The 21418-nt window shown below is 41.4% G+C and overlaps 1 protein-coding gene across 2 annotated transcripts; it reads right to left on the bottom strand.

Annotated features, from left to right (window-relative positions):
* Positions 1-9930: 9930 nt before the first annotated feature.
* LOC120363315 (HLA class II histocompatibility antigen, DO beta chain) lies at positions 9931-17488 on the bottom strand. Of its 2 annotated transcripts, none has more exons than XM_039467952.2 (6): positions 17266-17488; positions 15766-16035; positions 15047-15328; positions 14380-14570; positions 14169-14200; positions 9931-13980 (listed from the first exon to the last, which is right to left on the bottom strand). In XM_039467952.2, exons 1-4 carry the CDS (start codon positions 17390-17392, stop codon positions 14395-14397), a joined length of 855 nt encoding a protein of 284 aa, XP_039323886.1. In that variant the 5' UTR covers positions 17393-17488; the 3' UTR covers positions 9931-13980; positions 14169-14200; positions 14380-14394. The 2 variants fall into 2 exon arrangements, with proteins under 2 accessions (XP_039323886.1, XP_074254315.1); XM_074398214.1 differs by having other exon boundaries at positions 14460-14570.
* Positions 17489-21418: the final 3930 nt, after the last annotated feature.

Raw genomic sequence — 21418 nt, 5'->3', positions numbered from 1 at the left:
TTAGGAGGCCGAAGCAGGAAGAATACTTGAGCCCAGGAGTTCAAGACTGCAGTGAGCCATGATTGCACCACAGCACTCCAGCCTGTGGGACAGAGTGAGTGAGACCCTGTCTCAAATGAAAGAAAGAGAGAGGCATAGAGATGCATATGCACACAACGCTTACATGGTAGAGCTGTTTAAATTACTCAAACATTCTGGCTGCAGAGTCTGTGCTCTAAATCACTATTGGTACGCTATTTCTGCCTGGCTGATCTGGAAAGCTTCACCCCTCCCTTTCTCCCTTCCCTGAATTTCCACATCCGCTCCCTCGCGCCTCCTCTTCGCCCATTATCCTTGCAGTGTCGCAGGTAGAGATGATGTGAGAGAGGAAGCAGAGACGAAGGCTACACGGGAAAGCCTCTTATTAAACTTGGGGTTTTCACGGGGATTCAGTCCGGAGGAAATTGAGAAAACCAACTTAAATTACGGTCTCGGTCGTCATCTGGCGGTGGAAGTGCCATATTACCTCCTCGAAGCAATGGCTGGAAACGTTACGCGATAGAGCGGGACTCAAATTCCAAATTAAGTTTCTGAATTTTTTCCATACGGGATTTTATTTGATGATTAATTCAGCATCGTGTTCGTGTCCTTCGTGTTGACATGAAAACCCAGGCTTCCTTCAGTTCATTTCCCGTTTATTAGGGATGCAAAACAATAATTTTTTGTTGTTTTAAGCCTCTAAATTGTGGTAATTTTTTACAGCACCAATACGAAACTAATATATCCTGTGATTAAGAAGGAATATAGCTCAAGGCTCAGGTTCCTGGGCCATATGGACGTGAGTTCTTATCATAGCTCCATCACTTCCTACCCATATGAACTTGGGGTTAATTAACCTCCTTAAGCCTCCATGTTCTTACTTATAAAATGGGAATATCTACCAGAATTTCTGTCTGGAAAGAGGAATGCGGACGCAATGTGGTCCGCTGTTTTGCATAAGAAGCCTTGTAGAAATACAGATGCTCCTTGATTTAAGATGGGGTTGTGTCCTGATAAACTCACTGCAAGTTGAAAATGCATTCAATACCCCTAACCTCTCAAACATCTTAGTTTTTAGCCTAGCCTACCTTCAACATGCTCAGAACACTTACATCAGCATGGCTGACTGGGAGGGCGCCTCGCCGCTGCTGCTCAGCATCAGGGGACAGTGCTGTATCACATATCACTAGCCCAGAGAAACATTGGAATTTTAAATTTGAAGTACTTTCCTCCAGAATGTGTACTGACTGCTTTCACACCATGATAGCCGAAAAATCTTTCTTTCTTTTTTTTTTTTTTTTTTTCTGAGACAGTTTTGTTTTGTAGGCAGGCGCCAGGCTGGAGTGCAGCGACCAATCTGGGCTCACTGCAACCTCCGCCTCCCGGGTTCAAGCAATTCTCCTGCCTCAGCCTCACAAGTAGCTGGGACTACAGGCACACGCCACCACGCCCAGCTAATTTCTGTACTTTTAGTACAGACGGGGTTTCACCATATTGCCCAGGATGGTCTCGATCTCTTGACCTCGTGATCCGCCTGCCTAAGCCTCCCAAAGTGCTAGAATTATAGGCACGAGCCATCTCGCCCGGCCAATAGCTCAAAAATCTTAAGTGGCGCTATCGTTAAGTCAGGGGCCATCTGTATTTGATGTTTTAAACCATGTCATGTATAACTTTTTTAAAAGGTTATAAAAAAGGATAAAATAATTTTAAATATTAAAACAGGAAAATTTTTTTAAAGAAAAAAGACTTTCATTTTCTAAAGTGAACATTTTCATTCAATTTTAATTCCCTTTAAAAAAGTAACTACTATGTTTATGAGATTTATAGAGAACTCCATATAGTTAATATTAAATATTCCTACATCAGAATTTGTTTAACACAAAATCAATTATTTTAGATTAAAATATTAACACTCTTCTGCTTAATTATCACTGCAACTGTATAACTTCAAAACGCTGAGGATTGCCAACAGAGGAAACAGAAATTGACATTCTTGCACAGTAGTCAAAGAAAATTGACTGTACAAGATTTTGGATGCTCATTACACTGTTAAAACAATTCTAAACAACTCAATGTATTTGATGGACAGAATGTGCTAAGAAACCAGAAAAAGCTATTAATTTCTTACTTAGCTACACAGGCTAAGAAAATCGCAAATGCTCACAGCAAAGAAAGCTTTCCAAGCATAGAAATAAACTCAGATAGATAATTTCAGATCCAGGATATCTGGAAAATAAATCAGATTGCCTTTTTTGATAACTCCTAAAGAATCACACAATTATGACTTTTGAATTCTTTATTAATGGAAGTTACAGCAGCCTGAATAACTTGAAAAGCAGGGTTGGCCCTCAAATAACATGGAGGGTTTGTTTTAGAGGAAATGTGTAACACACAGAAGTGTCCAAAAGCAGGTGCTTTAAGACACAAGGACATGTACCTGTAGTGGCAGAGGACATATAAATATTGTGAGCCCAAATATATAGGCCACTTGTTCAAGAAAAAAAAGACACTAGGAGGCCAAGCGCAGTGGCTCATGCCTGTAATCCCAGCACTTTGGGAGGCCAAGGTGGGAGGATCACAAGGTCAGGAGATCAAGACCAGCCTGGCCAACATTGTGAAACCCCATCTCTATTAAAAATACAAAAAAAATTAGCCGGACATAGTGGCACATTCTTGCAATACCAGCTACTTGGGAGGCTGCGACAAGAGAATAGCTTGAACTTGGGAGGCCGAGGTTACAGTGAGCCAAGATCACGCCACTGTACTCCAGCCTGGGCGACAAAGAGAGACTCCGTCTCTAAAAAAATAATAATAATAAAGATGCCAGGCGCGGTGGCTCATGCCTGTAATCCTACCACTTTGGGAGGCCGAGGTGGGTGGATCACCTGAGGTCAGGAGTTCAAGACCAGCCTGGCCATCACGGTGAAACCTCATCTTTAAAAATAAATAAATAAATAAAAATAAAGACACTAGGAGTATAAAAACGAATCAAATGTAGGTGCAAACTCATAATAAAACTAAACTACATGAGGTATAAAGCCGAAATTAGTGGTTAAGTGGCAGGATTAGTACCAATTTATGTTGGAAACCTGAAAGAGAGTAAATATATGACATAGAGTCCATATTTAAAGACTTCAGGTAGGCATTAAATAGAAAGGATACAGCTCATTTGACAACCAGTAGAAAAGACAGCTATTTAAAAAAAGTATAATCTAAGTTAGTAATGTACATATATGAGATATTAGAATATATCATTCAATGGCCATTCATGATAAAATGCTCAGAAAAATACAAATAGAGAGGAACTGCCTCAACTTGATAAAATACTTCTGCAAAAAACTTTACAGCTAACTTAGTGCTAAAAGACTGAAATTTTTTCCCCACAGATTGGGAACAAGGCGGTGACGTCCACTCTCATCACACTTATTCAGCATAGTGTTGGAAGTCCTAGTCAGTGCAATGGACAAGAAAAAGAAATAAAAGGCATGGAGATTTCAAAAGAAGAAATAAAAATGGATCGAAGACTAACATGTAAAACAAAGTCACAAAACTCTCAGCAGAAAATCTTCAGGATCTAGGGTTGAGCAAAAAGTTTTAGACTTGACACCAAAGGCATAAACCATAACAGGAAAAGTTAATGATGTGCAACTACTAGAGGTTTGTTCCACCAATTTGCATTTGAGGTTTATGGGGATACTTAGACACTTAATTTTGTTGAAAATGTTCAGATGTTTTATTAAATTATACTTTTTATTGCGATATAATTGTCGATTCACAGACACTATTAAGAAATAATATGGAGACCTCTAGTACATTTTACCTAGTTTCCTCTAATGATAACATCTTGTAAACTGCAGTAAATTATCACAATCTGAATGTTGATATTGGATGGTTAAAATAAAGAACATTTCCATCACTGTAATGTCCCTCATTTTACCCTTTTGTAGCCACAGCCAATTCCCTCCCATTTCCACTTCTTCGTTAAATCAAGCAACTATTAATCTGTTTTCCATTTCTATAGTTTTTACATTTCAAGAGTGTTATATAAGTGGAATCATTCAGTAGATAACATTTTGCCATTTTTTTTCACTTAGTGTAATTCCCTGGTGATTTATCCAGGTCGTGGTGCCTATCTTTAGTTTGCTCGTTTTTGTTGTTAAGTGGTATTTCATAGCATGGATATATCACAGTTTGTTTCCAGTTTTTGTCTGAATAAAGCTGCTATGAGCATACATGTGCAGATTTTTCTCTCAACATAAGTCTTCATTTCTCTGAGATAAATGCTCAGGAGTGCAACTGCTCGGTTGTGGTGGTTGCATGTTTTGATTTTAAAGAAACTGACAAACTATTTTCCAGTGTGGCTGTACCATATTACATCCCCAGCAGCCAAATGTGAGTGATCTATTTTCTCTGCATCCTCACCAGCATTTGGTATTGTGCCTATTTTTTATTTTAGCCATTGTGATAGGTACGTAGTGATATCTCATTGTGGTTTTAATTTGTAATTCTCTAATGGTTAATGACATTACACATGTTTTTATGTCCTTATTTTGTGTCTATGTATCCTCTTTGGTGAAATATGTTTTTTGCTCATTTTCTCGCTAAATTTTTTTAATTTTTATGGATATATAGTGTATAGACCTATAGGATACATGAGATGTTTCGATACAGGCATGTAATGCATTATAATTACATCAGGGTAAATTGAGTATCCATCCCTTCAAGCATTTATTCTTTGTGTTACAAATAATCCAACTTTATCTTTTAGTTATTTTTAAATGTAGAATTTTTACCGTTGCATTTTTTTGAAATTTTTTATCTATATCTAGGTGCCGAACTTTTGTCAGATATGTGATTTGCACATATTTTCTCCTGGTCTGTAGCTTGTCATTTATTCTCTTGAGTGTATTTGCACAGCAAAATGGTGAGATAAAAAGAATTCAAGAGAAAATGACAAATCTTGAAGATATGCAAAAATAAGATGACAGATAACCTGAAGAGGAAGCCAAAGCAAATAGTAAAAAGTGTAACTCAATAATAAAGCACCTGTGATTTTGTTTGTTTGTTTGGAGACAGAGTCTCACAATGTTGCCTGGGCTGGAGTGCAGTGGTGCGATCTCTGCTCACTGCAACCTTGGCCTCCCAGATTCAAGCAGTTCTCCTGCCTCCCTCCTGAGTAGCTGGGATTACAGGCACCCACGTTCTTCCACAATCGTTAAACTAATTTACACTTCCACCAATAGTGTAAAAGCATTCCTTTTACTCCACAGACTTGCCAGAATCTGCTATTTTTTTAACTTTTTAATGATAGCCATTCTGACTGGTGCCAGATGCTATCTCACTGTGCTTTTGATTTGCATTGCCCTAATGATCAGTGATGCTGAGCTTTTCTTCATATGCTTTTTGGCCACATGTATGTCTTCTTTTGAAAAGTGTCTGTTCATGTCATTTGCCCACTTTTTAATGGGGTTTTTTTTTCTTGCGAATTTGTTTAAGGTCCTTATAGATGTTGGATATTAGACCTTCATTGGATGCACTGTTTGCAAAAATGTTCTCCCATTCTGCAGGTTGTCTCTTCACTCTGTTGATAATTTCCTTCGCAGTGCGGAAGCACTTTAGTTTAACTAGATCCCACTGGTCCATTTCGCTTTTGTTGCAATTGCTTTTGGCATCTTCATCATGAAATCTTTTCTGGTATGTCCAGAATGGTATTGCCTAGGTTGTCTTCTAGGGTTTTTATAGTTTTGAGTGTACATTTAAGTCTTTGATCCATCTTGAGTTAATTTTTCTGAATGGTGTAAGGAAGGGGTCCAGTTTCAATCTTTTGCATATGGCTAGCCAGTTATCCCAGCACCATTTATTGAATAGGAAATCATTTCCCCATTTCTTGTTTTTGTTAGGTTTGTCACAGATTAGGTAGTTAGGTGTGCAGCCTTATTTCTAGGTTCTCGACTCTTTTCCATTGACCTATGTGTATGTTTTTCTACCCGTACCATACTGTTTGGGTTACTATAGCCCTTAGGGGAGTTTGAAGTTGGGTAGCATGATGCCTCCAGCTTTGCACTTTTTCTAATACCCTTCTTTGTCTTTTTTTATTTTTGTTGGGTTAAAGTCTGTTTTGCCTGAAACTAGTATTGCAACCCCTGCTATTTCCTGTTTTCCATTTGCTTGATAGATTTTTCTCCATCTCTATTTTGAGCCTGTGTGTCATTGCATGTGAGATGGATCTCTTTAAGACAGTATACCAACAGGTCTTGGTTCTTTATCCAGATTACCACTTTTAATTGGGGCACTAGTCCATTTACATTTAAGATTAGTATTTATATGTGTGGATTTGATCCTGTCATCATGATGTTAGCTGGTTGTTTTGCAGACTTGTTTAGGTGGTTGCTTTATAGTGTCACTGGTGTGTGTACTTCAGTGTGTTTTTGTAGTGGCTGATAACAGTCTTTCCTTTTCATATTTAGTGCTTCTTTCAGGAGTTCTTGTAAGACAGGTCTAGTGATAACAAATTCCCTCAGCATTTCCTTCTCTGAAAAGTTTCTTATTTCTCCTTCACTTATGAAGCTTAGTTTGGCCAGATATGAAAATCTGGAGTGAAATTTGTTTTCTTTAAGAATATTGAATGTTGGCCCCAGTTTCTACTGGCTTGTAGAGTTTCTGCTGATAGGTCCACTATTAGTCTGATGGACTTTCCTTTGTAAGTGTACTTTCCTGGACTTTCTCTCTAGCTGCCTTTCCTTTTTTTTTTTTTTTTTTTTTTTTCAACCTTGAAGAATCCGATGATTGTGTGTCTTGGAAATGATCTTCTTGTGAAGTATCTTACTGGGATTCTCTGCATTTCCTGTATTTGAATGTTGGCCTCTTTAGCTAGGTTGGGGACATTCTCATGGAAGATACCCTGAAATATGTTTTCCAAGTTGGTTTCATTCTCCCCATCTCTCAGGAACACCAACAAGTCATAGAGTTGGTCTCTTTACATAATCTCATTTTTTTTAGAAGTTTTGTTCCTTCCTTTTCATTCTTTTCTTTATTGTTGTCTGACTGTCTTATTTCATAAAGCCAGTCTTGAAGCATGGAGAGCCTTTCTTCCACTGGGTCTATTCTGCTATTAATACTTGTAATTGCAATATGAAATTCTTGTGCTGTGTTTTTCAGCTCCATCAAGTTGGTTATGTTCTTATCCATACTGGCTATTTTATTTATTAGCTCCTGCATTGTTTTATCATAATTTTTAGCTTCCTTAGGTTGCATTTCAATGTACTTCCGTAGTTCAATGATCTTCATTTCTATCATTCTGAATTACGCTTCTGCCATTTCAGCCATCTCAGCCTAGCTCAGAATCCTTGCTTGTGAGGAGATGGAGTTGTTTGGAGAAAAGAAGGCACTCTGGCTTTTTGAGTTGTCAAGGTTCTTGTCCTGATTATTTCTTGTCTTTGTGGGCTTATTTTCCTTTAATATTTGAGATTGCTGACCTTTGGACAGCAAAAGTCATCTAACCTTTTTTATTTATCCTATGTGATGACCTTGAGGGTTTGATTGTGGTATAAGGTGGATTCAGCCAACTGATTTCATTTCTGGAAGATTTTAATTGGCCAATGTTCTATCCCAACTCCTGGACTGCATGCTATAATTCTCTGGGACCTGTACTGGACCCTGATTTTGTTCTCTGTTTCCTCAGAGTTAGGAATCCACTGTGATGGTGTGGAGAAGGGGAGAAGGTGGCAGACCAAAGTGCTCCCAGACCACTGGTCACTACACACCAATGAGTGGTGTCAGCCAAAGTGTTTCATAGTGCAGTGACAGTAGGATCTGTTCTTGTTTGCATGTGCCAGCAGCAGTGGTAGTGGCAGCTGCAGCACAGTACTAGCAAGTGCTGGGTGCCCACCTCCCTGCAGGCATCCACCACTGTGGCAGAGACCATGCAGCTGTTGGAGGGCAGGAGGGACTCTGCTGACAACTATGTGTGTGGTCACACAGGAGGTGGTGTTGGCTCAGGGGCAGGGCATTGGCAGATGCAGGTCTGCGTGCCTTTTCTGCGTAGGAGTGGGTCACTCAGGGTGGGGGAGGATCTGCTGTTCTCTGCACAGTGTTAGCACAGGGTCAGGTGATGGAGGGATTGGGGCTGGCTGGCTCTCTGCTCACCAAGGATCTGTCTGCAATGGGGGTCAGTAGAGGAGTGATGGGGGGGTGAATTGCACTCCCACTTGCTGGTGAGGCAAAGAAAACAGCAGACAGGTATCAGCAAAGTGATGTAGGGAGTTGCTGTGGGCCCAGGGGAAGCTGAAGTGTGGGGAGAGAGCATGCAGGCTGGTGCCTGGTCAAAGGGGCCTCCTTGCTGGGGCTCTCCACTCACTGGTCAGGCATGGTCTACCAGTGTAGAAGCTGTGGTGCAGGTCCACAGGGCTCCTGAAGCTGCCCTGCAAGCAGATGTGGCCAGGCTGGAGTCCCAGGAGAGGCCAGAAGATGAAAGGGTGCTCAGATAGAACCAGCTCCATCTGATGGGCAAGACCACCCTACAGATTTCAGGACTAACAGTTCCCCTAGGGCTAATGTCTCCTATGGGATTAAGTTCAGCCTAGAAATATGGCCATTCCTGGCCATGCTCCACTGCAGACACTCCTGCACCAAATCCTCTTGGCTCCACACCAGCTGGCTTGCTGCCTCCACCACTTCTCTAAATGGCTCTCCCTGCCAACTCAAGTATCCATGGTGGTGGATGGGTCTCCTCCTGCCATGGTTCCAGAGGCTGTGAGAGTGGCTTGCTCCTTGCCAGTTCAACTCACCTATTTCCCTGGAGCCACTGGATGACAGGAATGAGTTCGGATGCGCTATAGCCTCATGTAAGCTTCCCAGCTTTCTCCCCCTTTAGCCCAGCCTCTGTGTCTACCCTCTGTCCACTCTAAGTGCCTTCCATCTGAACATCTGTTAGGGACACACCAGTCGTCTGGGCTCTTCAGTGAGAGCTGTTCCACCTGGCTGCATCTAGTCAGCCATCTTGCCCTCCCCCCAACAAGATATTTTTCAATAAAATTTGTGGATACTAAAGAAAAAGAAAATACCATCTGGACATCTCAGCAAAAGTAACAATGACTTGTTAACAATTAGGTTATCATCAGACTTTTTGATAGCAGCTATGTGAAAATGTAGTAACTTTTTAAGATACCCAAGAGCAGAAAATAGAACCAAGATTTTTATATCTGCAAAACTGACTTTCAACTATGAAGTGCAAGAACTTCCTGCTATAAATTGAATGTGCCTTCCCGAGATTCATACAATGAAATCCAAACATCCAAGGTGATGGTATTAGGAGATGATGCCTTTGGAAGGTGATTAGGTCATGAGGGTATGGCCCTTGTGAATGCGATTAGGGTCCTTATAAGGGAGACTCCAGAGAGCTCCCTCTCTTTTTACCATGTGAGGACTTAGTGAGAAGATGCTGCCAGCAGGCCCTCACCAGATCCCTACCAGGTTATCACCCTGATCTCGGACCCAGCCTCCAGAACTGTGAAAAATACATTTCTGCTGTTTTTAAGCCATGCAATCTCTGGTAGTTGTTATAGTAGCTCAAACTAAGACACTTTCCTTAGTCTTCCTGAGGCACCTAAGAGAAATAATTTCAAACAATCACAGTGACTACCTCCATAGTTTATAATTCTTTTGGTATAAGGATCCCTTTTTATTCATAAAATTGTTGAAAACACCAAGAAGCTTTAGTTTATATGAATTATGTAAAGTGACATTAATATATATAAGTATATATAAATATATAAGTATATTAATATATAAGTATATAAGTATATTAATATATATACGTATATATATGTATATAGTCACTTTACATATATGTAAAATATATATATATATATATATATATATTTTTTTTTTTTTTTTTTTGAGACCAAGGCTTGCTCTGTTGCAGGATGGAGTGCAGTGGCATGATCTCAGCTCACTGCAACCTCCGACTCACTGGTTCAAGGGATTCTCCTGCCTCAGCCTCCCTAGTAGCTGGGATTGCAGGCATGCACCACCACGCCCAGCTAATTTTTGTATTTTTAGTAGAGACAGGGTTTCACTATGTTGTCCAGAATGGTCTCGATCTCCTGACCTTGTGATCCACCTGCCTCAGCCTCCCAAAATGCTAGGATTACAGGCGTGAGCCACTGCTCCTGGCCCGATTTATTTGTTTTTACAAACTCATTACATGTTACCATAAATAACATATTTTTATGGAAAATAGCTGTCTTTTCAAGCACAGAAAAATAGTACAAAAGAAGGAATTATTTAACATTTGTAAAAATCTCTTTAATGTCTGGCTTAATAAAACTAGCTTGGTTATAGATTCTTCTACATTCAGTATGGAACAATATGTTGTTTTGGCTGAGGTACAGGAAGAAAATCTCATCTCACTCAGATACACAGTGGGAAAAGGAGGAACATTTCAATAGCCTTTTCAGCTGTTGTAACTATTCTTCCTTGATAAGACACCAAAACCCAACAAATGGCAGATTATTACAGGTCTGTTGCGGTGTAGAATCTGAAACCTTATCAACTAACTTTTCATATTCTGTTATGTTAAAATTCACTAGTCTATCTTTAGATGGATCTTTTCATCTACACATGACTTTGCAATATCATGCATTGATTATTTGTAAATTATTGGTTCATGGGGTTATGCAGATTAAAGTACTGACATATTTTATGAAACAATGTTTTTAAAACCATATTTGTTAATATCACCACCAATCTCATCAGGAAAATCTTTAAGTAGTGAGAAGCTGCGGCACACATAAGTTTTCCAAAATTTTAATTTTCACTTGAAATTCCAATTTCCACTGTCAATATTATTTTCTTTGATAGGATAAGCTTATTTTGTTCATTTTTGAGAAAATTTCTATAAATACCCAAGTCTGAATAATCACATTATGACTTTCAGTCATTCTTTCAAGGAAAATGACGACCCACCCATTAAAAAAAAAAAAAAAGGAACATCTAGCTTCACTCACAACTCATGCAATTACACAGTGGCTTTTCCACAGAACAACTGCCTTTCCTTCAGTATGCACCAGAAATGCTGCCTATTTTCTTACACTGAATATTAAACAGATGTGTGCTTGAAGTTTAAAATTTAGTAAACTAATGATTTTATTGCTTCATCAAAGTCACTGGTTCTTTCGTTCTTTCTTTCTTTTCTTTACTCTAAGCTTAGGGCAGTGAAGAACATGACTACCTACACGACTTGATGTCACCGCCTTGATTTGTGCTGAGGCACTAACGGTCTCACCTACCATAGATTTCTATACCACTATGCAAATAATACAGTGAAAAAGGCAAATAACATCTTGATATTATTAGAAAAATGCTTGACTTCATAGGCCCCTTGAAGGGTCCCAGGGACCCCCATGGATCCAAGGATCACACCTGAAAAACACCACATGACAGGGACATCAGCATAGGGAATGATGGTGAGCATTAAACCTGGCTCAACTCACAGAACTAGGACTCATAAGGGAGTAAGTAGTCTCTGTAATGGTACAAGATCAATTAACATAGACACAGTTCAACTAGCAAGGTGGGGAAAACATAGGTAAAAATGGAGAATGGAGCTAAAAAGAATGTCGACCATTTTTAGTAGCCATTTTGTGGTTGTACTATGAGTGTTATTATCCTTAGACTGCTGTCTGTGTTAATTCAGGAAAAGCAAGTAAGTATGGACTTTCTAATTGTGTCTGTCCCTGCGTCCTTAAAAACCAGAGTTCTTGGTGTAAAAGAAAGGAGACGCAGATGTAATATAGAAAAGACTGATTTTTTAAAATGTATACACCTATAAATGTTATATTTCCATTGAACAGGCCAGACGCAGTGACCACTCCTATCTATTTAGGCTTCTCCACTACCCCTCTCCCTGGTTTCTTTCCATTTTCTGACCGAAAAATCACAGAATGCCTCTGTGACCCAGCCAACTGCAGGTTTTCCCCAGCAGGCCTGAACCTGAGCCAAGGCCTTGAACACTCCCAGGCACTGAGAAAGTTATCTAGGTTATTGCCCTGAATGCTGAAACTGTGTCCCAGCCCTGAGCCGAATTCTTTAAACCCTCATATAAACTCCATACCCTGACCCCCTCACTGCAGAAATACCCAGGAAGAACATCCCTTTTCTCTTGCTGTCTCTTAGGACTCCTGAAGCCCTCCGTAGGTAAATTCCCCAAATAAATGCTTTGGACTGATCACCCTGGCATTTCGTGCTTCTTTCTTTGAATCCTGACCCACAGCATCTCAGGATGGTTTGAAGCACTTCCTGGTGGAAACTCCCTTGCCGTTACTTTTGAGGTGACTCAAGCGGTGGGTTCAGTAGGATGAGACTCCCTAGCTCTAGATTATAGTCTTAAATGTCATTTTCCTGTAAAATAAACCAGAGATTTCTGAAGAAAAAAAAAATGGCTACCTCCAGGTCTAGGCAAGAAATGAAGAGGATGAACCAGAAACATCTTGTCATCCCAGATAACAAAGAAATTATCAAAAGAACTTTGTATCAAAAGAACTCAGTTTCATTTTCAGCCACTTGAAGAAGTTTTCACTCACCAAAAATAAAGCACGTAAGCTTCAACAAGCATAAAAATTGCAATAGAGTAAAATCTATCAAACATTTAAATCCTTCTGTTTATACTTACCTGAAAAATAAAAGTAAAACCTGATTGGCATCTGTAGATTTTACTACTATTAGGAAACCAACTTATTAGCTTGAAAATTAGTAAATAAAAGGAGACTCAAACATTGATTCTGCCTTTCCACTGACTAGTAAGTGAAGGGGAGTGTCTCTTCACTAGTAAAGGAAAAGAAGTGTCTCTTTATAGCATTAATAAATCATGTAAATGAAGAAAAATGACAGGATATCACCATTTAACAATCCCCAACAAATTAACGACCTAAGCAATTAGTATCAATGATTGCGAACATCACGAAAAGAGAAACAGCTGGAAATTTCATCTCATGATGAAAGACCACAGGACCACGTATAGACTTTCCAAAGGAAAAGATCAAATCAGAGTCTGATCCAGCCTCTGTGTTCAGATGCCAATTTGCAGGAGATACAGAGGGCAGAAGACGTGTTACACTGTACCATGTGCATGCAGCCAGCAAAATCCAGAGTGTGGGAAATGCTACAGGTCAAACAGCTCCAGCTTTTCAGCAGATTAATCATAAGAAGACAGACACAAAGGCAGATGAGAGAGAAACCAGTGAAGTATAAGAGATGTAAAAGGCAACTAAGCTGTAGCGTCCAGGAACGCATACCTGGGGGAGTAGACTACAAAGAAAGGCAGGAAAGAGGCTACCAGAAAGTCAGGATATGATCACTTTTGAGGGGAGAGAGAGGTTTTGATTGGCCTGAGGTACCCAGAGACGTCTGCTGGAGCTGGCAAAGTCCTGTTTCTTAACTGGATTACATGGAGTTTTCCTTAAATAACTTACTAAATTATACATTTTGTGTGGTTCTCTGTATCTCCGTTTTATTCTACAACAAAGAGGTTTTTGGAAACAGTGACTACCTGAGCCTTCGTCTTCTGAAGACTGTGGAGACTGCAGCTGGAAGACGAAAAGCTCTGGAGATCATGGCTTATAGGGGTAGGGCTGGACCATAGAAAAATGAATGATTTGGGGCTGGAAGAAGTAAGGTCTTAGAGGAGTTTCTGGACAGAGTCCTTGGCAATGGGAATTAAAGATGTATACATGCAGGAGGGAGAAGGGCAGATGGGTGGGAGATGCATGATCTCAGAGCACAGAGTTCCAGAATCGCGTTGGACTCCTCCAAGGATCAAGGAAGAGAGTTATTCCCAGAAGACTGGCCTCAGGAATGTCCTTTACCTCACCCAGGGCCCAGACTACCCATCACTACTTTAGGCTCCAGGGAGAGAAGCGTCCGTGGACTTTAGCATGGCTGAAGGGGCAGAACAGCTCTTGAGACCTGGAGGAACAGTGATGAAGGTCTCAGGAGGCAGCCTTACCACCCCCCATAGCCATTCCAGAGACTCAGGAGACAGTGCCACCCAGACAGAACCAACGTTACTCCTCCCTACCCCCATGGCATCTCCTTCTGGCCAAAGAACTGGGAGAACGATCTGCCACTCAAAGACAAGGAAAAGGAGACATTACCTCATCACCAGACATCTGCGTCCCCACGTGTCCTGCAAAGAAATCGAGAAAAGAATGGAACGAATTGCCCCAATTAGGACCAAATATGATTATCCTGGGAGGGAAGACAAATGGCTGGCAACATCAGCACTCTCTCTGCTTATTCCCTGTTTCTAGCTTCAGAAAAAAATTATGCCAGTGATCCCTGAGAGGTACAATCAGCTCTCCTTACCTCAGATCTTTGATGTCAGGGAAGACAGGAGCGGGGAAGCCCTTGGGCAGGCGGCAGGGCACTCCTCACAGGCTCATTACCTTTCTGAGCCCTGAGCTGGATAACAATCCCCATCAGAAGGAAGATTAGCCCAAATACGAAGGCTGCAATGCCACTCAGCATCTTTCTCCAAGAATATTCAGACTGAGCTCCTATGGGAAACAGGTGTTAAAATTAGCAAAGATATCCCAGTATTTAATCCACCTCTTGAAATCCCAGAATCTATACTAGATACCAAATCCAATGCTAGCTAGAGAAAAATAAATAAATTTAGAAATAGTTCATTGAAACCAAAATTGGCACCCATGGAGTTATAACCCGTCTGTTACTGATTCTTACAACCCATAGGAATGCCTCCCAATTACTAAGACCAAAGAATTAGAGGATACCAGTTTATAGGGTTGGACGCATATAATGAGGTGATTAGACCTCCTTATTTCTTGGAAGATATGAGGAATCATATCTGCCATGTTTTGTCCCACCCTAACCCAAGAACTCTGGTTTCTGTGATTGTCCCAAATCAAGGGAAAGAATTCATGTTGTGACCCAGAAGTGACACAGGCTCTGCATTGAGTCAGTTTTTATAGTCCTGAGTCAGGCCCAGAGAGCACTAGAAACTAATTCTCACTCCACTCCACAGTAACAGGGCTCAGCAGGCTGGAATGATTGACAAGGCAGGTGTAGACATCTCCAAGTTCAGGAGTCATTTCCAGCATCACCACAGTCTGAAAGGTCCAGTCTCCATTCCCGATAAGGCCAGTGGACAGGACCCCAGATCTCTCCTCCTGCCCATTCAGGAACCAGCTAATCTTGATGTCCCCTGGATAGAAGCCCGTCACAGAGCAGAGCAGCAGATTATGCTGGTGCAGGAGTGGGGTCCTCTCTGGGTACACCGTCACCTCTGGTTGCACTAGGAAGGGGTAGAAATGAGACACCGTGAAAGGAAACCACCAAGCTGGGACAGGAGATTCTTTAGGGACTATCACTACCTCTCTTTCCCAGATCACCCAAGTGAACGCAAAGTATCGGTAAGTCTCAGCCCCCAAGATCAGTAGCAGGGTATGTCAATGCTTCCCAGGAGGATTTAGACTTTCTGAGGTACTCCCATGATCACTGCTTTACCAGCCCACTTAGAGGGCTAGAAGTCCCCAACAGCCTTGGGGGTCTAAGAGCAAGACCACAGTGGTGGACTTGTGAGGATAATGCGTCACAGCTGGGGACAGAACGTCTACACAGACAACCATTTATCCTAAAGCAGAAAATCGCTTATTATAAGGAAGAAGAGCCATGGCCAGATTCACATGGGGGACATTCCTGAGCCCTGCCAGACCCCACCTGTCTCCTCACCTTTTCTCCCCACAGTGAAGGGAGCGCCCAGCCTGTAGTTGTGTCTACAGACCGTATTCACTGCCCCCCTGCTCCTCTCCAAGAGATCCAGCCGGCTGTTCCACTGCTCAGCATCCGGCTGCCCTAGCTCCGTCAATGCCACAAACAGCCCCACATCGCTGTCGAAATGTGCGTACTCCTCCAAGTTAAAGATGAATCTGACCACAAACTGCACCTTTTCTGTCCCGTTGGTGAAGTAACAGTCAGCCTTTGCCTGAATCACAAAATCTTCTGGAAAACCAAAACGGGGACCATGAACCAGCTCCCTCCTTGGGGAAAACCCATGCCTGGTAAATTACATCAGAGCACATGGATCTTAGAGGAGGCCTTCAACCTCCGTATGCTTAAAAAGCACAGTGTCCAGTGAGAAAAGAAACAGAACGTGATTCAATGCACAATGACATTTATTAAATTTTTTTAATACATAAAGAAAAACAATGCTACATATTTTTAAAGGCCACTCTCATACTTAGACACATCCCAGACACCTTTAGAATGGATTCTCTAGGGCAGGGAGAGAATGAGAATGGAGGCGAGGGAAGAGAAAAGAGGTCTTGTACTACTGCCAACGATTACAGTGTGCTGTGAACTCACTGGACAAAATTAACCCAATTCTATGTACTTGAGAACAGCAACTACAATAAAAAGGAAATTCGTATGGGGTTAAGGATACGGTAAGTCAGGAAGGACTTCCTGAAGAAATTGCATCTAAGTTGAGACACGAAGAATAATTGCTATTAATCTTGGGTTGTAAATTTACTTTCATTTCTAAGTTCGGAGGCCTCCTCCAACTCTGAACTGAGCCATAAGAATGACCTTCCTGGGTCAACCACACTTATCCCTCACTCAGTAGCTAATTTCAGAAGAAATTCCAGCCTGCAGTTTCTCAGCGTGTATATTCTTCTCTATTTCCTCTAGTAGTCTAAACCAGGGGGCGGAAATCTGAATCTTTCATCATCATTTAAAAATCTACGCTGATTTTTGTTCAGTTGTATTGTCGAATGGACATTATAAACTCAGGGCGGTTTCTAGTCTCTAATAACAGTGAGCTCCCCCAGCCAGGTTTGTTCCTCTTTTGTGTTTAATGAAACTAACATGCAAAGGGGATTCTGTTCTTAGCACATTACATCCTGTTTCTGCTCATGAATATGTGCTTTCATGGTCTTACATTGCTTCATGGCTGCATAGGCGATTGATACACACAATAGGAACCCTAAACAAGACACAATGTTTCCCTTTTCCTGCGTCCCCACCCCTTAAACAGGTGGCTCTGGTATATGAAGTTCATCCTATGTATGTAAAGAAGGAAGGAGTACCTTTCTGCCAAAGGGAAGAACACAGCTCTTTGAAGCCAAAAGCCACTTCCAGTCTGGTCTGTGGCCTGGACTTATAAGAAAAGGCATCGCTCCCCCATGGCAATTCTTGCATACACACTGGAAAAAATAATTGCTCTCTTCTTACCTGGAGAGTCTGTGCCTTGAGTCACGGAGGAATCCAGTCTGGTCAGATTCACTAACAGAGCCACCACCCAGGGGAGCCACCTAGAATCCATTCTAGGGAAAGGAAAAAAATGAGATAGTAAAATCATCAGCCTCTTCAGGATGGGTTCATAAAACTCAGTCCAAAAATATTCATTAAGAGTATAAGCAGCTGTTATTCTGGCTTCCCCAGGATTGGAAACTCCTCAGACTGACAACCAATCAAGATAGAAGAGTTTTACATCATCAGGTGCTGGGTAGGATGTTTCACAAAGTTGTGTCACACCACTCAAGTATTGTCTGCCTGCAGAATCACTGACAGCAATTTAGGTCTATTAAAAGTGGGCTGGGAGAAGAAGTAAAAATATTTGTTCTACATAGCATGGGGCCCTAGAAGAACTAAGTGATTGTTTATTATGTATTCTATTCCCTGGCCTGTTCTGACCAATAGGCCTCCCTTTCTATGGGGTGTTGACATTGCCAACAGAGAGTGTATAAATTAAGAAGGAATTAAGAGTATGCAAATTAAGCATTCTGAAGCATATGCCTCAAGAGGGTTTAGTAAAGGGATTCTCAGAGAAGAAACAGAAGACATAGAGAACATTTGGAGAGTACAATTTCATGTAAGCCAAAAGGATCACAAAAAAGAAAAGAAAAAAAATAGAGATTCTCAAAGAATAGAATTCTGCAAAAAGGTTCACTGGGATACAATATAAGAGAGCATTATTGTGTTTTACGATTAGTAGGGGGCCAATAACCTTCAAGAGAACAGCAGAGTGTTAAAGGTAGAAGCCATATTTCAAAAGAGTGAATTGGAAAGAAGAAAACAAAGGCAGCAGATGAAAAGTCAACCCGGTCTTGATCTCCTGACCTCAGGTGATCTTCCCACCTGAGCCTCCCAAACTTGGGATTACAGGCGTGAGCCACCAGGTCTGAAAAGTCTTTCAAGAATTTTGAAAGTGAAAACAAAGGAAAAAATGGGACGTGCTTGAGGAAAAAAAAAACTCTAAAAAAAATACTTTTCTTGGGTTTTTTTAAATTGACATGTAATAATTGTACATATTTACGGGGTACAGCATGATGTTTCAACACATGTATACATTGCGTAGTAATCAAATCAGGGTAATTAGCAGCTGCCCCAGGGAATCACTCACACCTACAACACACTCTGTATGAATGAGAAACATTGTTTATATATACACTATGGAATACTATTCAGCCATAAAAAAGCATGAAATCCTGTCATTTGCAACAGCATGGGTGAAGCTGGAGGGCCATATGTTACGTGAAATCAGCCAAGAACAGGACAAATACTGCATGATTTCACTCATGTGGAATCTAAAAAAGTTGACCTCATCGAAGTTGTAATAGTTACCAGAGGCTGGGGAGTCAGGGGTAGAAATGGGGGGAGGTTTGTAATTAGTACAAAGTTACAGTTAGAGGGAATGAGTTCTGGTGTCTGGGAAAATAAACTTTTAAGATAGAAGAAATCTTAACAAGCTTCCAAGTGAAGTGGAAGGCATCTATAGAAAAGAGAAGCTGAAGATTAAAAAAAAAAAAAAAAAAGAAGAAGAAGAAGAAGAAAGGGGAAGTTTTCTCCAAAATGCTGTGGTCTGAAAGTCACTCAAAAGTCATGTGTTCCAACTTAATCACCAATGTGAGAGTATCAAAAGGTGGGCCCTTTAGCAGGTGATTAAGCCATGAATGCAAAAGCCTCCTGAATACGATTAGAATTTATTAAAAGAGCTACAGAGAACAGGGATGATGGCTCGTGCCTGTAATCCCAGCACTTTGGGAGGCTGAGGAGGAAGATATCTTGAGGCCAGGAGTTAGAGACCAGCCTGGAAAACACAGTGAGACCCCGTGTCTAAATTTAAAAAAAAAAAAAAAAAAAAAAAAAGACCATGGTGGCATGCACCTGATGTCTTAGCTACTTTGGAGGCTGTGGTGGGAGGATTGCTTGAGCCCATAATTTCAAAGTTGCAGTGAGCCATGAACACATCACTTCACTCTAGCATGGGTCACAGAGCAAGGCCCTGTCTTAATCAATCAATCAATTAATAAAAAGAGAAGGGCTGGAGAGAATAGCTTGGCACTTTGCCCTTCTGCCTTCCTTCTTGTGAGGACTGTTACACTGGAATGATTTGATGCAAGTGTTTAGTTAAGTATTCTTTCAGTAAAACCTGGACAGTAAAACATGATTTTTAAGCAAATGAAACCAAAAGTTCAAATTCACCTTCTATCTTCTTATTTAAAAGGTGATGTTTTAAATTGCAATTCACCTTCTACCTTCTTATTTAAAAGGCGATGTTTACTCATCATTTCACATCGTCTTTCAGCATGAAATGTGGCATTGATTTGCCTATACTGTGTACGTTAAGAATGAACCCAGGATATCATGGTAACCAGAGTTCACTGCAGTGACTTATTTTTCAAGTCAATGGCCAAGGCATCAAATCTTCCAGAGCGTTCACCTTGAACTTCTAGTTCCAGAACTGAAAAATAAATTTCTATTCTTCATAAATTACCCTGTCTCACGTATCTTGTTACAGTAACCCAAATGGACTAATCTAGAGAGCATAAGTCTTGTGGGAGGAAAGGAACACTTCTTCAGATAAAAGAACAAAGACGGGGTGATTAGTGGGGGAGAAAGGGGAATGAGGGAGTTCCATTGAGATGGCTGCAGTGGACTCAGCTGAGAGCAAAGCAAGATCTGTCAAAAAGGAGTTGGAAGAAAATATATTTGATAACTAAGAAGAGCAAGAAGTGGTCGGTACGTGAGTTTTTAAAGTTTTAGTTAAGCAGGATTCAGAAAAGAGAGGTGAAACGCAATTGTGCAACCTTTCACTGTTCTGTGACCCTTAGTAAACATGCCCTTGGTTAGAGGTCTTGATCGGACCAATCAGAAAAATAATTTCTTCTCCATGGAAGATTATAACAGGCAAAGAAAAAGAGAGCAAGACGTGGAAGACATCACGAGGGCTCATCCTCTAATTCCTAGGCCCATGGAAAACGGGAAACCGGACTTCCTGCTCTCCTGGAGCCGTGCGACTTGTTCTCACCAACAGAAAGTGAACAAAAGCTTCCTGGTCAGAAAATGTAATTCCCTGTTCATGACTCTTCTCCTCCTCCCCTACCAAGTCAATCAAGACAGCCTTGTGTTGAGATGGCACAACCCCAATATAAAAGCAGTCTAACCAGCTGAGTCACCACGAAGAGCAGCTGCCCCAGGGAATCACCCACACCTACAAGCCACTCTGCAGGAATGAGAAACAACTGTTCTTTCATGAAGGCAATGGAGGTTGTTGGTTACCACAGCCCGGCCTGACTTGACCTAACTTCGACAGGACAGGAGCTAGGATGCTGCCCCATCCCCCTCCACATCTCTCATGAAAATGTGACAATTCATGAAGCGGAAGCCTGGCCACAGGCTCACTGGTAGACCCCACATGCAAGGCATTTGACCCTGATTGTGAGTAATCCTCCTCCAGGTGCGTGGCTGTGGAGCTCCCACTCGTGAGGGCTTGTGTGATGCTGTGGAAAAGGAGGCATCAGAGGGCACTCAAGCCGCCCGGTCTAACTCCCTCTCTTCTTCCTGCCGACACCTACCTCAGTCTTTCCCAAGAGTTTTATCACATTTGGAAATGGAGACAAACACCAGCTTAGGCTAAGTGAACAAGGACGTGGCACAGAGATGATCAGACGCAGTAACAGCGTGAGTGGGTGGAAGAGGTGTGTGTCCCCTTCTTTGTAGAAGCACCAGGCTGGGCTTCTGCAGCTTCCTTCAGAGACGAAGCAGGGGCCACGTGGAGAGGAGAGGAAGGGCCTAGCTAACTTGGATCAAATGGGAGCCTGTGTTTGGATTTAGAGGAGAGAGGGGGTTGATAGATGGCAAAAGGTGGGGAGGAAGTGGAGGATATGGTGCTGGACCAGAAAGTTTTTCTTCTGTGTAAATGTGTCTAAGGCTCGCAAACTCTAAAATCTGACTTGCCTGCATAATAATAACAGCTAACATGTGTCCATTGCTTATTATGAGTTCATTTTCTAAGCACTATATAAATGTGTGTGTGTGTGCGTGTATGTGTCTGTGTGTGTGTGTGTGTGTGTGTGTGAGAGAGAGAGAGAGAGAGAGAGAG

The sequence above is a fragment of the Saimiri boliviensis genome, chromosome 4, assembly GCF_048565385.1.
Source record: "Saimiri boliviensis isolate mSaiBol1 chromosome 4, mSaiBol1.pri, whole genome shotgun sequence".
In the NCBI taxonomy this organism is placed as follows: Eukaryota; Metazoa; Chordata; class Mammalia; order Primates; family Cebidae; genus Saimiri; species Saimiri boliviensis.
The sequence above is the reverse complement of the archived record's forward strand: the minus strand, read 5'-3'. Positions and strand labels throughout refer to the sequence as shown.

What these genes read in the sequence shown, in the direction of transcription:
- LOC120363315 (XM_074398214.1), bottom strand. Translation starts at nt 17,392, where the DNA reads ATGATTTTACTATCTCATTTTTTTCCTTTCCCTAGAATGGATTCTAGG. An exon ending in TCAAGGCACAGACTCTCCAG is followed by an intron (nt 16,036 to 17,265) that starts GTAAGAAGAGAG and finishes TTGGTTTTCCAG; the next exon opens with AAGATTTTGTGATTCAGGCA. An exon ending in CCAGCTCAGGGCTCAGAAAG is followed by an intron (nt 14,201 to 14,459) that starts GTAATGAGCCTG and finishes ATTTCTTTGCAG; the next exon opens with GACACGTGGGGACGCAGATG.